General features: G+C 35.5%; 1 protein-coding gene across 5 annotated transcripts in view; it reads left to right on the top strand.

Moving 5' to 3' along the window:
* IFT80 (intraflagellar transport 80) overlaps positions 1 to 16,280 on the top strand; it is a 126,861-nt gene that overhangs the window by 105,189 nt on the left and 5,392 nt on the right. For 4 of the 5 annotated variants that reach the window (XM_079155504.1, XM_079155503.1, XM_079155505.1 and 1 more), the window contains one exon: positions 6,150 to 6,273. The exons of the other annotated variant lie outside the window; for it this stretch is intronic. In XM_079155504.1, coding sequence (XP_079011630.1) covers positions 6,150 to 6,273 — 124 coding nt within the window. The remainder of the gene's footprint in view (positions 1 to 6,149; positions 6,274 to 16,280) is intronic. 5 annotated transcript variants of the gene reach the window in all.

The following is a 16,280-nucleotide window of genomic DNA, read 5'->3' on the forward strand; positions in this document are numbered from 1 at the left end:
CATCAGTCATCTTGAAAAATTACCAATTTATAGATAATCTCCTTTCTTCCCTGTTTATTATAGACCCAATCATCATATAATTTTACCAATAAATATTTTAATATATATCTCTAAAAGTTTTTTAATATAGTCCCAATACCATGATCATATCTTAAAAAGTCACCATTAATTATATTAATGTAGGACAATGTTGAATAGAAATGCTGAAAAAGGGCATCCCTGTCTTGTTCCAATTTTATTTTTTTCCATTAGAATGATATTGGCCATTGACTTAGCATAGATAGCTTTTATAATGTTGAGGTATGTTCCTACCATCCCTAGTTTATTTAGTGTTTTGAACATGAAGGAGTGTTGTATTTTGTTAAATGCTTTTTCTGCATTTATTGAGATGATGATATGATTCTTGTTTTTAAGTCTATGGATGTCATAAATTATGTTTATTGATTTCCATATGTTGAACCAACCTTGCATTCCACAGATAAACCCCACTTATTGTGGTGCACTGTCTTTTAAATGTTTTTGTATGCCATTTGCCAGAATTTTATTGAGAATTTTTGCATCTATGTTCATCAGGGATGTTGCTTGATGAATTTTCTTTCCTTGATGTGTCTTTGGTTTGTGTAAGGGTGATACTAGCCTTATAGAATCAGTTTGGAAGGGTTCCCTCCTTTTCTATTTCATGGAATAATTTAAGGAGTATTGGTGTTAATTCTTCTTTGAAGATCTTGTAGAACTCAACTGAGAACCCTCCTAGCTTTGAGGGTCTGTATTGAGAAACCAACTGATATCCAAATTGGTTTCCACTTGTATGTAATCTGATACTTTTGTCTTGCGACCTTTAAAATTCTACCTTTATTCTGTATGCTAGGCATATTTATTATAATATGCCTTGGTGTGGGTCTGTTGTCATTTTGTATTTTTGGGGTCCTGTTAGCCTCTTGTATTTGATTTTTCATTTCATTCTTCAAGTTTGGGAAATTTTTTGATTTATTTCATTGAAAAGATTGTGCATTCCTTTGTTTGTATTTCCATGCCTTCCTCTATCCCAATAAATCTTAAATTTGGTCTTTTCATGTTATCCCATAATTCTTGGAAGTTCTATTTATGGTTTATTACTATCTTCTCTGTGTGGTCAACTTTATTTTTAAAATTATGTATTTTGTCTTTGTTTTCTGAAATTCTGTCTTCCAAGTGGTCTAGTCTGTTGGTGATACCTTCCATTGAATTTTTAATTTGGTTTATTGATTCCTTCATTTTGAGGATTTCTGCTTGATTTGTTTTCATAATCTCTATCTCTTTATTGAAGTGATCTTTTACCTCCTGATATTTATTTCTGGTTCCACTCCTTATATCATCTTTTATGACATGGGTCAGTTTAACTATGTACAGTTTGAAGTCCTCTGACATTTCTTCTACTGTGTGGTCAATGAATTCATTAATGGAACATCTTGGTTTGTTTGGGGAGCTTTGTTCCCTTGTTTTTTTTATGTTGTTAGCGTGTCTTCCCGTCTAGCAGTTTCTACCCTGTGGATTTACAGTAACCCTGAAGGTTTTCAGTACCTCACCTTTAAGGGGGAGATCAAGATTAAGAGCACCAAATGCAAACAATATACAGCCTTAAACAAAGTAGCTCCTATTAAGACATCAGGCACTTCTTTCCCAGGCAGTCCTGAGGGCTGATCACTGGACCTGTGTGCCTATTGAAGAGCTGCTCTGTATTGGAAGGATCAGGACCAGGTTTTGAGAACTGCAGGCCAGACACATAGCTGTGAGTGCTGGGCCAGGTTGGTGGGAAGGGAGGGTTTGGGAGACTGGGGACTGCTGGAGCTGGAGGGCCCTGCTGGGTGTCAGACTGATGCTGGATCTGTCAGGACCAGGGGATCAGTGGTTGCCAGACTGGGGAAGGAATTGGGACTGGGCTGATGCTGGGCCCAGCGAGTGCCCCACCCAAGTGGGCCCTGGGAACCCAGTGGGTGCTGAACTAGCTGGCTGGGTGAACAGAGAGCAAGATACCCTCACACCCTCTTCCAACCATCTGACCCACCATAGCCAGACACATTCATCCCCATGTGCTTCAGGACTTGTAGAGCTGGGAAGAGTCTGGCTCTCTCCCACCTCTTCAGCAAGATGGTGAACACCCAACAGGAAGGACTCCAGGAGCAACCAAACCTGCAGGCACCCCAGTATTGGGCTTCCAGGCCTTGGCCGTTGTTCCAAGTTGGAGGTTGCTGCATCTTGAGATGGTGGCAGCAGTGGTATCCTGAGATGGGGGCAGCTGTGTTCAGAGATGGGGCAGTGGCAATGGGCAGCCTCATTCCAGATTTTCTAAAGAATCTCCATAGTCCTTTCCAGAGTAGTTGTACCCATTTGCAGTCCCACCAGCAATGTATAAGTGAACCTCTTTCCCCACATTCTTGCCAACATTTATTGTTACTTGTGTTCTTGATAATTGCCATTCTGACTGGTGTGACATGAAATCTCAGTGTAGTTTTGATTTGCATTTCTCTAATTGCTAGAGAGGTTGAACTTTTTTTTTTTTTCCATATTTTTTTTGACCATTCGTTTTACTTCTTCTGTGAAGTTCTTGTTCAGTTTCTTATCCCATTTATTGATTGGGTTATTTGATTTTTTGATGTTAAGTTTTGAGTTCTTTGTATGTCCTGGAGATTAACACTATCTGAGGTGCTGGTGGCAAAGATTTTCTTCCATTCTATAGGCTCTCTGTTCACATTCTTGATTGTTGCCTTTGCTGTGAAGAAGCTTTTTATTTTAATTCCATCCCATTAATTGATTCTTGATTTTACTTCTTGTGCTTTGGGAGTCTTGTTGAGGAAGTCAGTTCCTAAGCCAACATGGTAGAGAGTTGGGCCTACATTTTCTTCTAGTAGACTGTGGGTCTCTGGTCTAATGCCTAATTCCTTGATCCATTTTGAGTTGACTTTTATGCAGGGTGAGAGACGGGTTGAATTTCATTTTGTTACATATGGATTTCCAGTTTTCCCAGCACCATTTGTTGAAGAGACTATCTTTTCTCCAATGTATGTTTATGGCACCTTTGTCTGTGGGTTTGTCTCTGTGTCTTCTATTCTGTACTATTGGTCTATGTGTCTGTTTTGGTGCCAATACTATGCCATTTTTGTTACTATTAGCTATGTAGTATAATTTAATGTCTGGTATTGTGATGCCTCCTGTTTCACTTTGCTTACTAAGGATTGCTTGATCTATTCTGGGTCTCTTATTTTTCCAAATGAATTTCATAATTGCTTTTTCTATTTCTACGAAGAATGTCATTGGACTTTTAATAGGAATTGCATTAAATCTTTGTAGTGCTTTTGGTAGCATGGCCATTTTAAGAATGTTAATTCTGCCTATCCAAGAGCATGGGAGATCTTTCCATCTTCTAAAGTCTTCTTCAGTTTCTTTAGTGAAGAAGCAGTTCTTAAAGAGTTGTAGGTAAGCAATTTGCCTGTTTAAGATCCATTTTAGATATTTGATGGTAGTCTCCTTCCAAAAATTGAAGTTAAGAGAGGTAGAAACTAGAAGCTCCAGGTAACCGTATTGATACTTCAATAAAAATAATTTCTAATCTTATATCAGTTATGTAAAGTAATTCAATCAAGTTATGGAAAAGATCATATTTTTGTTGTTGTTGTTTTGTGATGATGTCTTTTTATGCTTCATAGGCTGGTCTTAAACTTGGGCAGGTAAACCTCCCCCTCAGCTTCCCAAGTAGCTGGAACTAGAAGTGCCACCACACCCAGCATAAAGATCATATTTTAAAGTTATAACATCTTTTTATATAACTTCCTTCTATTTAAAATACATGGATTTATTCCAACCCTAGAATCTAATGTCATAGTTGTTTGGTTGCCAAATAACCATTTTTAAAACTAGAGACATACTGTTCCCAAAACCTTATATAATTTGGAGTAAGTTCTCTCCTAAAAGTGGTAAAGAAACATTTTTACCCAGTGTGTGCTTTTAGAGGACATTTTAAATAGCACTTATTATTTAAATGTTTACCTTTAGCTATTTCTTAATCAGATAATTAATACTTTTTATCATTATAGTAATGATAGTTAATACTTAGGATTAAACACAGAATTAGACATCATATCTTGCTCTTTTTGCATAATGATATATATTGATATTCCCTTACTAAATTATCTCCTAGGAATTTTTGAAAAGCCCTAGTACAGAATGGTTTCTTATGTATCCTTACTTAGAATAGTTTCAGTTTTGCACCATCAAGATCTCCTTTGCCATCATGAACAGTAATGTGCCAAAAGGATGATTCACCAGAGTCTCCACTTATACTGTACCACAAAATCAGAGCCTTATGACTAAATAAATACGGGAATGATGTATGAGAGAGAAGAATTGAGGCATCTTCCATTCTCTTCTACTGTGAATTGCTTTTTGCTTTCTCTTATCTTTCGTTGTCATTCCTCTGTTCTCATTCATTTACATTCCTTTCTGCCTAACCTCTTTTTCCATGAAAGACAATCACAGAGATTAGGGAACTTTATTGATAGCAAACACTGACCTTTAGATGTAGCAATATGTCAATATGTTTCTATAAGAAATGCTATTTGGCATTATCATTTGTATTTTACATGTCTTATATTTTTCATATTAAGTATTTAATGTCTGTCAATTATTAATTGTCAATCAATACATTCAGCATTTCTGAAATGCTTCTTAAAATGACTAGCTTGGTTATTAGTAGGACAAACCAAAGCATACTAAGAATGAACTAGATTTTCCTACCAAAGAATCACAAGTTGCAGAAAATTTCACACCCATAATTTCTAAAAGAATTACTCGTTACTTCATGATGCTACAGTCTTATTTTGTGACTATATTCTTATAGCACTTAATTTTTTTCTGGATTCTTATAGCCATGTTTTGATTAACTTGTCTGTTTTCATAATATTCAGTTTGTTTTAAGGTTAGATGCTATTTGATATTTTTAGATAAATAATAGAGATGGTTAGGATAAAAGCTAACTTCTAAATTTTATCTTCTACAAAATATCTTGGGCACAAAAATATTTTCATCTAAATAAGAGATTTATATTAGTTAGCTCTGCTTAATCATTATTGTACTATTTAGGAATCATAGGCCATATGCGAAGGCATGAGAACTTGAAAAATTAATGTATTTTTGACTGACTGTTGTTCTGTTATGGGGTGCAACTTAAGAACAGAATGATCACCACTGAGAAGTCCAAATTTGAGAGTCTTTATTAGCTGACTGGCTGACTGTCTCACATAATGCCCCAAAAATGGCTATTGGGAGAATAGCCCTGACCATAGGGTTAGGGGTTTTTATAAGTCAGTACATCTATCATAAGTGTTTGTTGCTATAATTTAAAATTACAAACTAACATCATGAGATCTAAAATCATTAGCAGAAGGAGGAAGTGGGTCAAAATGACCTTACTTTAGGTACAAATTACTAACATCTAGACACTCACTGTTGACTTCATGGTTGACATGGCACATTGTTTAGGAAAATAGGAATCAAAAAGAGAACAACTTTTCATTATACAAGAATTGCCATTTTGTGTTGCCAAACATGTTATGCTAAGCAACTGTTGATGGGTATAGAGTCATAGTGTTCCCATGGGAGAAGTATTTCTTACATAACATGGAGTATCAAGGACAAATGGAGTCTGTTTAGTCATTGCCCATATAGCCTGGCCTATAACATTTCCATGGAGTCAAATATGTCAAACTGTCACAGTTCATACTTTAAAACAAGATGAAAATAAATAATGTAGGAGAGCTTTACTCTGCTGGGTTGTTCCTGACCCAACTAATGTGTATTATGCACAGGTTGCTGTGGTTAGAGACGTAGGCCAAAACCTACATGTGAAAATAAGCCTGGAAATGAGGATTAATCTGTTTATATATTTGCAAATTATCATCAATGTATAGATTTTGTCTTTAGTATCATACCATTGTTTTCAGTGGTCCACTTTACTCTCATCTGCTATTTGAATAAAATATTACTTTAAAAATAAGTTAATCACATAAGCTTGATTGAGTTACAGAATTAAATATATATTTAATTTTTTCTAAGACAAACAACAAAAGACTTGTTTGATATAAGCAATTCTATATGTGCTTTATTTCTCATTATAGGGCCCTGGAATTGGCTGTAAAATACAAAACACATGTTGATACAGTTCTTGCTTACCGTCAAAAGTTTTTAGAGACCTTTGGTAAACAGGAAACTAATAAACGATACTTGCAATATGCAGAAGGTGTAAGTATTGTACAGTATTTTATGATAATGTGTATGTCTTATAAATTATAAAATATTCTTTTAACAGGACAAAAATTGAATGATTTCCACTGTAATTTTTAAAAGAATTACTTTTTGCCTCATGATATTGCAGTCTTATTTTGTGACCATAGCTTATAGCACTCAATTTTTTTCTGGATTTTTATAGCCATGTTTTGATTAACTCAAGTCAATTTGTCTTAAGGTTAGGAGCTATTTGATATTTTTAGATAATAGAAATAGGACAAAAGCTAACTTTGGACTTTTATTTTCCACACAGCAGAGGGCACTGGCCAGAAAATAAATACATACTTTCTCTTTGTAGAATCCTATGGGTTAGGTTGACCTCATAGAAGTACCTAGCTAGGTAGACTTCATTTGCCTAGGACCAAGGAAGGTTCAATCTTTGCCCCTCAGGCTCCTACCAGAATCTCAGATTTTACTACTCCAATTACAAAAAAAAAGTAATTCCAATATTTATCAGCCCACAAGAAGAGTCAAAACAAGAGAGTTTGCCTTACTGGCCACAGCCACTGATGCTACAAGGCTCAGACAACAGATCTCTTCTCACTAGGCATGTAGATTCAAGAGGTTTGATTCCCAGGAACTATGATTCTCAGGCAGTCTTGACCTGTTTCCAGTTCTTTAAACCAGTTTCCTTAGCCTTTTATTCATTCACTGTTCAAAAAAAATATTTAAGAGATCTCACTTTGGGCTAGGTACTGTGTTAGGGGTTGAATAAGATACAGCCTCTGTCTTGCTGTAGCTTGTAGAACATGTGGGAATACCTTGGGTACAATAGGAGCCTTAGGATTTGGAGAGAAAATAGACAACACCTATGATTTCTACTAAAGCTAACATTATTCATTGATCATATTTAGAGTACTAAATGTGATCTACATTTATGTACTTCAGAGCAGTTTTCAGGGTGGTAAAGGCCTTTGGGGCTATTCTTATTGTTTAGTAATGAAAAACTTCAACATCTGGATCCAGGATAGCTACAAACTGTAGATTTTGTGATAGAAAGGGGACATATTTTATAGCTCAATTTTTTTTGTTTCGTTTTGTTTTTAACTTTGAATCTGCTTAATACTGAAGTGAATCCTGGTCATTTGGCCTGTAAGGGTCTTCTCTACTATTAGGACAAATTCAGAGTCCCTGAGATCTCAAAGGCTACACTGTAATTATAAACTATGACAGCAGCTACCATTAATACATTGCTCAGCAGTCCAGAAAATCACCAAATCACCTGATCATTTTGTCAGTTTTAAAAATATGTCCATGTTAAAACTGAATACCTGGGCTAGGGATGTAGCTCAGTGGTAGAGTGCTTACCTAACATGCATGAGGGTTCTGTCCCCAACTCCCCACCCCATACACACACCAAAAAATAAAAACAAAAACAAAACTGAGTACCCACCTTAAGTTTATTTTATTGTGTAATTTTTAAGCAGATTAATGCCTGCTCTGCTTTTTCTCATCATCATCATTAGTATTTTTGTAATTTTTCACATTAGGTACCTTAAGAGCATAGGAAATAATAGTCCTTACCCTCACTGACATATTTTAGATAGCAAAAACTTAACATCCTTATCTTTTTTGTATGTCCTCAACTGTTACCAAAATGTAATATTTCAGTCAATTGTAACAAATTCCCCATGTGGGATAACCAGAACAACATGGTTTTCTTAGCATTTTCTTTTCTTTTCTTCCTGAAACTATATAGGCTACTTTGAATCCCTATGGCATTATGTTCCAGTTTTCTACTTTGCTTCTTCATAAAACATCATTTGGAAGTTGACTAAAAATCATAAAATAGTATTTCCAAATGAAAATTATTTCCCACTGCTGAGTGGGGAATGGTGGCACCTGCCTGTAATCCCAGCTACTTAGAAGGCTCAAAGTCAAAAGTCAGCCTCAGCAACTTAGCAATACTGTCTCAAAATAAACATCAAAGACAAACTGGGGATGTGGCTTGATGCCCCTGGACTCAATTCCCAGTTTAAAAAAAAAAAAAAAATCCACTACTGAGATAAAATTTTAACTGTAGGAAAATAGCTTTGGGGGATATTTGTACTACTTTCTGATCTTTTGGTTTCCTTTTGGTCTGTAATGTAGTCATATTCTATCATCTATGTATTCTTTGCCAAATTTGTAATTATGTAAACTCTTTATTTCAAAACTAAGAGTTGAATAGACAAGTTCATTTAAAAATAATATTGAGAGGGCTCAGATGTAGCTCAGTGGCATAGCGTTTGCCTCACATTCACAAAGCCCTGGCTTTGATCCCCAGTTCGAAAAAAAAAGACCTCAGAAAGCTTGGAATGGAACCACCATTTGACCCAGCTATCCCACTCCTTGGCCTATACCCAAAGGACTTAAAATCAGCATACTACAGAGATACAGCCACATCAATGTTCATAGCTGCTCAATTCACTATAGCCAGATTGTGGAACCAACCTAGATGCCCTTCAGTTGATGAATGGATAAAGAAACTGTGGCATATATTTTCAATGGAATATTACTCCACCATGAAGAATGATAAAATTATGGCATTTGCAGGCAAATGGATGAAATTGGAGGATATCATGGTTAGTGAGATAAGCCAATCTCAAAAACCTAAAGGACGAATGATCTCGCTGATAAGCGGATGAGGACATATAAGGGGGGGGTAGCAGGGGTTAGCGTTAGCGTTAGGGTTAGGGTTAGGTTTAGGGTTAGGGATAAGGAGGGTGGTAAGAATGGAGGAAGGAAGGACTGTATAGAGGGAAAAGAGGGGTGGGAGGGGTGGGGGGGAGGGAAAAAATAACAGAATGAATCAAACAATATTGCCCTATGTAAATTTATGATTTTTAATTAAAATAAATAAATAATAAAAAAAAGAAACAAAATCATAATATTGAGAAGCCAGGCATGGTGCATACCTGTAATCCCAGCAACTCAGGAGGCTAACACAGGAGGATTATAAGTTAGAGGCTAGCCTCAGCAAAAAAGGAATCTGGGATGTAGCTCAGTGATTGCCCCTGGGTTCAATCCCAAGTATCACAATTAACTATTCATTACAGGAATAATTATATGTTACATATATTTGTTCCATAATATATCTATTGTCTAATGTTTTATATTTATATATTAATTTATATATTTTACATAATTATATATTTATATAATATGATATTGTATTATAATATCAATATTACTTATAGCATAATAATTATTGTTAGCATTATTGTTATTATTGGGAAATTTATTCTAAATATCTGGTGAATTCTTTTGGGCTGACAATGCATGCCACATGAATATTCATGACTAATATTAGAGAAAAAGAAATTTGATATACATTTCTGTTTATGAGCCCTGAAATGTTATTTGGGCATTTCTATTTAAAATATGTAAGTCTGTGATTATCCACGGTGTACCGTTTTCCAAGAAATCTATTATTTAGATTCATTGTACTTGCTCCATGATGATGTTCAGTGTAAATATTTACAAAATAGGTCTGGCAAATAAAACCCACTCAAGTAATACATTCAATATATTTAATACATACTCCTTGCAAGAAGAAAAGCAGAAGATCCAGGAAATGCTTAAAACATTATATTAGGAAAAAGAAAGTGAAAAATATCAAACTCATGAGCAGAAATTAAGAAAGTATAGAATTTTGAGGACAATCCAAAAGAGTCAACACTAGGAAAAATCACTTTAGGTTTAAATACTACCAATGCTGCCTTTCAGGTTTTAAAGCTTTACAACAGGAGTTGTTAGGTGATTATTCATTTTCTGCCTAATTATTATCTTTTATTCATTTAATATTTATCAAGTGCCAGCTACAGATAGTTTTTGTTCTCTTTTTGGTGCCTGGGATAAAAATAGTAAACATGACAGAAACTGGCCCTGGTTTCATGAAGTTTATATGCAAATGTAGGTGACAAGTTATATAGTTGTTAATTTTAATTCTCATAATTGTCTTGAGGGAGGCGAACATGGAAGAGGGAAAGATCTGAAGTGAGAGAGATTAAAAACAACAGACCATATTTATTTATTTATTTTTGATTCATTGTACACAAATGGGGTACAACTATCATTTCTCTGGTTGTACACAAAGTAGAGTTATACCATTTGTGTAATTATCTTTCCTTCCACCCCTACCCCACCCCTCATTTCCGTCTACACAATCCTTCTTTCATTCTTCCCTCCCCCCCCCCCCCGTTATGTATCATCATCCACTTATCAGAGAAATCATTCGGCCTTTGGTGTTTTGGAATTGTCTTATGTCACTTAGCATGATATTCTCCAGCTGCATCCATTTACCTACAAATGCCATAATTTATTCTTCTTTATGGCTTGATAATATTCCATTTGTATATATATACCATAGTTTCTTTATTGAAGGACATCTAGGTTGGTTCCACAATATAGCTATTGTGAACTGAATTGCTATAAGCATTGATGTGGCTACGTCACTGTAGTATGCTGATTTTAAGTCCTTTGCGTATAAACCGAGAAGTGGGATAGCTGGGTCAAATGGTGGTTCCATTCCAAGTTTTCTAAGGAAATCTCCATACTGCTTTTCAGAGTGGCTGCACCAATTTGCAACCCTACCAGCAATGTATGAGTGTACCTTTTCCCCCACATCCTCACCAACACCTATTGTTGCTTGTGTTCTTGGTAACAGACATTCTAATTGGGGTGAGATGGTAACAAAAATGGCATGGCATTGGCACCAAAATAGACAGGGAGATCAATGATACAGAATAGAGGACACAGAGACAAACCCACATAAATACAGTTAACTCATACTAGACAAAGGTGCTAAAAACATACAATGAGAAAAGATAGTCTCTTCAACAAATGGTGCTGGGAAAACTGGAAATCCATATGCAGCAGAATGAAACTAAACCCCTGTCTCTCACCCTGCACAAAAATCAACTCAGAATGGATCAAGGACCTTCAAATCAGACCAGAGACCCTGCATCTTATAGAAGTAAAAGTAGGTCCAAATCTTCAACTTATTGGCTTAGGATCAGACTTCCTTAACAGGACTCCCATAGCACAAGAAATAAAAGCTAGAATCAACCACTGGGATAGATTCAAACTAAAAAGCTTTCTCTCAGCAAAGGAAACTATCAGTAATGTGAAGAGAGAGCCTACAGAGTGGGAGAAAGTCTTTGCCACACACACTTCAGAATAGAACACTAATCTCCAGAATCTATAAAGAACTCAGAAAACTTTACATCAAGAATACAAATAACCCAATCAATAAATGGGCTAAGGAAATGAACAGACACTTCACAAAAGATCTACAAGCAGTCAACAGATATATGAAAAAATATTCAACATCTCTAGTAATGAGACATGCAAATCAAAACTACCCTAAGATTTCCTCTCACCCTAATTAGAATGTCTATTATAAAAAAACTGACTTTAGACAGATTGCAAGATCGGGTCCAACTTGGGCCTGTCTCGAAATTTAAAAAAAAAAAAAAAAAAAAAAAAAAAAGGGCTGGAGAGTAGCGCAATGAATGGTAAAGATCCCTTGGGTTTAATCTCCAGTACTAAAAAGAAAAAAAGAAAAAAAAAAATCCTGATTCCCAAAAATAAATGGAAACAAAAAAATTAAAATTTTCTACAAAATTGTCTTAAGATTTCTTAAGATTTGTCAGTCAGCTAAAGAAATATGATAATAAGAAAGCAAATATATGGGATCTTGAAAGAACAGGGAGAAATTCTAATTGGAATACTGATTATGACTAGACATTGAAAGGTCTTCATACTGTGTTAAGAAAATGGACTTTATAGGCTGGAAATGTGGCTTAATGGTAGAGCTTTTGCCTAGCAAGTGCACGAACCTGAGTTCTTTTGCTAGCACCAAAAACCAACCTAACAAGAAAATAGACTTCTTAAACAGGGCAATGAGAAAACTTGGAGGTTTTGAAATTGAGAGCCTGCCATGAAAGGTAGGTTAGAGGTGAGGATAGTAACTAGGAGACCAATTTGAAAAGTTGGCTATAATAGTACCATCAGAAGATGGAAGGGGCAAAATTAATGTAAGAAAGAATTCAGCAGTAAAATTAAAAGAACAGTTGTATTTGGGGATGGGAAGAGAGATGATAAAGTAAGACAAGGCATTTGAGAATAACTTCAGCATTAATCTAGATAAAGAATTTTTGAGAATATAAAAGTTGTGAACCTTTGAGTATAAATAACAAAAATATATACATATATATGTATACATACATATATATATGTATGCATATATGTGTGTGTGTGTGTGTGTGTGTGTGTGTGTGTAGTTTGTTTGTTTGAAATATCTGGGGTATCCAGGTAAGGATCTCTGGTAGCCAACTGGAAATATAAGCGTGAACACCAAAAGCTATTGTCAAAGGAGAATTCAGAGCCAGACAACCAAATTTCTCATGACCATCTAAGGTATACTTGAAACTATATGAACAGCTGGGATCTCCTAGGGAAAGTATGAAAAATCTCTGGTTAGAACCCTGATGACTGTTGACAGTGAAGAGGTTGTTGAAGGAATTCAGAATACGGTAACCTAAAATAGACCTCTTTGACCTAAAAAGAAAGGCAATTAAGAGGGCTGGGGATGTAGCTCAGTGGTAGAGCACTTGCCTAGCATGTGTGATATACTGGGTTCGATTCTCAGCACCACATATAAATAAAAATAAAAGTCCATTGACAACTAAAATAATATTTTTTTTAAAAAGGCAATTAAGAAGTAGCAAATTGAGGAAGAGCTCTTATTCTCCTTTATTTTCATCTAAAAATAGGATACGAATTCTCTCTCCTTTGCTGGAGACAACTCTTTTTCAGCTCAGAGATGGCACTAAAGATCTTGCTCTTTTAGTTTATTCTTATTTTTGTTTACCTTCATAGTTTTCTGCCTCTGAAAACCTAAAACAGCTTTCCTTTGTCTTGTCACTTCTCTGAAATCTATTGTTCTTTGTTAGAGATTCTGTATAAGCCACAGTTCTAAGTCACTGTTTTGAGTTGCCTTTCATTAAGGTTTCTCTTGAATGATGTACATTGCCCATGTTAATAAATTGCTTGTTTTTCTCTTGTTTATCTGTCTTTTAGTACAAGATTCTATACTAACTAAAAACTTAAGAGAATTGAGCAGAAATGTTATTTCCTTCTTGACATTGTCTAGGGGAGGAATATACAGCAAAGGAGAGAGAAAGAGCATTCATAAAGAACAGAAACCAGAAGCATCTATGCAGTCTGATAAAAGAGCTTTTTCAAAGAGTAGTTAGTGGTCAAAAAGGTCCAGAGAATGCTCCTATGTCAGGGCCTTGTTCTTTCCTGTGATAGCCCTTCCCAGATGTGCACATGGGTTCACTCATCTCCTTCAGGTCTGTCTTTCTTTCTATCTGTCTGTCTATCTATCTATCTATCTATCTATCTATCTATCTATCTATCTATCTATCTATCTATCTATTTTGATACTAGAGATTGAACCCAGGGCACTTTGCCACTGAGGTAAATCACCAGCTCTTTTTATTTTTTATTTTAAGACAGGGTCTTGCTAAATCTCGTAGGTCCTTGTGAAGTTGGAGGCTGGACTCAAGCTTTTCATCCTCCTGCCTCAGCCTTGTGAATGACTGGGATTACTGATGGGTGCCACTGTACCCAGCTTTTTCAGTTCTTAATGTTAACTTTTAAGAAACACCAACTTCTCAGATCACTGTTCTTGAAATAAAACCAGAAATCCACCAAGTAAATTGATAACAATGCAACCTACCCTACCCCTGGCACTCACTGCCTGCCTGCCCTATTTTCAAAACCCGTAGCACTTCTGACCCACTGTTGACATTTTTGTTTTGTTTTCTGAATTCCATAATATCTGTCTTTATTATCTCTTTATGAAGATAGTGTTTTTTATCTTTTTGTTCACTGCTGAGGTCTTATACCTAGGACAATCCTTGGTATACACTAAGTGCTAAATATTTGCTGAATAAGTAACTGAATCATACAGAAAGATGTATAGGATAAGGACTGAAAACAGTTGATGGGGCTTTAGTGAAAAGTTTTTGGGGCTGGAGATGTAGCTTAGTGGTAGAGTGCTTGTCTAGCTTTTATGAGGCCTGGGTTCCATTCCCAGCAACACACATGCACACAATGTTTCTGAGGAAAAGCAGGAACACAGTCATATTTCATTAGTCTTAGAAGAGAGAGAGAGTCAGGAATAAGAAGAATGAAGGTGGTAGCTTGCAGGGGGACAGAATTAGAGACAGGAAGATGAGAAGGAGCCAGTGAAGAGAAGAAAAATGAATGCATAGTAATAATTGAAGGCATTGAATTCTAAAGGAAGTCAAAGAACAGGGAATCATGGAAATATGTGGAGAGAAAGCCCTAGAGAGAAGGAAAAGAGATAAGGATGAGTATAGGTATAAGTAAGTTTGTGACTATAAAAGAGAAAATTAAGTGAATTCATGCCTGATTCTCACTATATTCTCTATAAAGAAAGAAGCTGATTTTTAGCTGAGAGTTAAGAGGGATAGGGTACTGGATGGAGAGCCATTAGATATAATTTTCAAATTGCTTCTCTGTGAATGAGAATTGACTAGGGAGCAAAATCAAATACCAAATAATATTGGTACTCCCTATAATAAATAGGATGGATTTTAATGTAGAAGTTACTTGACAACTGCCAAAGAACATCCTTTTCTGAAGCCTACTATTAAAAATATTCTTTCCTAAGGAATAAATTATCTGTAGAATATTTTTTAAAAACTGGATGAATGGCAAGTGGAAGTGAAACATTTATTTTCAGTAAGATCCTATCATTTTGCACCCTCATATACATTATAACAGCTAGCTAATTTATAGATGTACTTCTGGTACAACAGAGCAACAATTGTTCAGTGTATCAGCAATGTATCATTTTATCATGATTAATATGAGAAATACACGGAAGTCAATTTAAGGCTGGAACGTGGTCAAAAGATTCAAGTTTTGTCTTCCTCTTTATAAATGTTTTGTTCAACGTGTTTTGCCATTTTAAAATATCAAGTTTTGGCCTGACTGTGAAACAAGTCTTTTAACTAATCTAACATTTGCTCTGCTTTCCTTTTAAAAAAAAAAAAAAAAATTCTCCCTTTTATTTGTACCATTCATTTATTTATTTTCTCTTTCCACCTTTTTTATTGGTGTATTGTAGTTATACACAATGGTGGGATTTGTTGTTACGTTTTTGTACATTCACACAATTTAACAACAATTTGACCAATATTGTTCCCAGCACTACCCCCTTCCAACACCTTCTACCTGATGAATCCTCCCCTGCCCCTTTCCTCTACTGATTTCCTTTTGATTTTTTATGAGAGCCCCAACCTCCCACCTTTCTTTTCCTTTTTCCTCTATAGTTTCCACATATGAGAGAAAACAGTTAACCCTAACCTTCTGAGTTTGGCTTATCTAACTTAACATATAATCTCTAGTTCCATCCATTTTCCTGAAAAGACCATAATTTTATTTTTCTTTATGGCCAAATAAGACTCCATTGTGTATATATACCACATTTTCTTTACCCATTCATCCATCCATGAACATCTAGGCTGCCCCCATAGTTTGGCTATTGTGAATTGGGTTGCTATAAACATGAGTATGCCAAATTGCTATAGTGTGATGAACTTTTAATTCGGGGAGTGGTATAGCTGGGTCTTATGGGGGTTCCATGCTAGTTTTTTGAGGAAGGGGGTGGTACCATAGTGGTTGTACTAATTTACAATCCCGCCAACAATGTGAAAGTGTTCCTTTTTCTTCACATCCTCTTCAGCTTTATTATTATTTGTATTCTTTTTTTTTTTTTTTTTTTTTTTTGCGGTGCTAGGGATTGAGCCCAGGGCCTTATGTTTATGAGGCAAGCACTCTACCAACTGAGCTATCTCCCCAGCCCTATTATTTGTATTCTTGATGACTACCATTCTGACTGATATAAGATGAATTGCAGTGTAGTTTTGACTTGCATTTCC

The sequence above is a fragment of the Sciurus vulgaris genome, assembly GCF_902686455.1.
Source record: "Sciurus vulgaris genome assembly, chromosome: 10".
In the NCBI taxonomy this organism is placed as follows: Eukaryota; Metazoa; Chordata; class Mammalia; order Rodentia; family Sciuridae; genus Sciurus; species Sciurus vulgaris.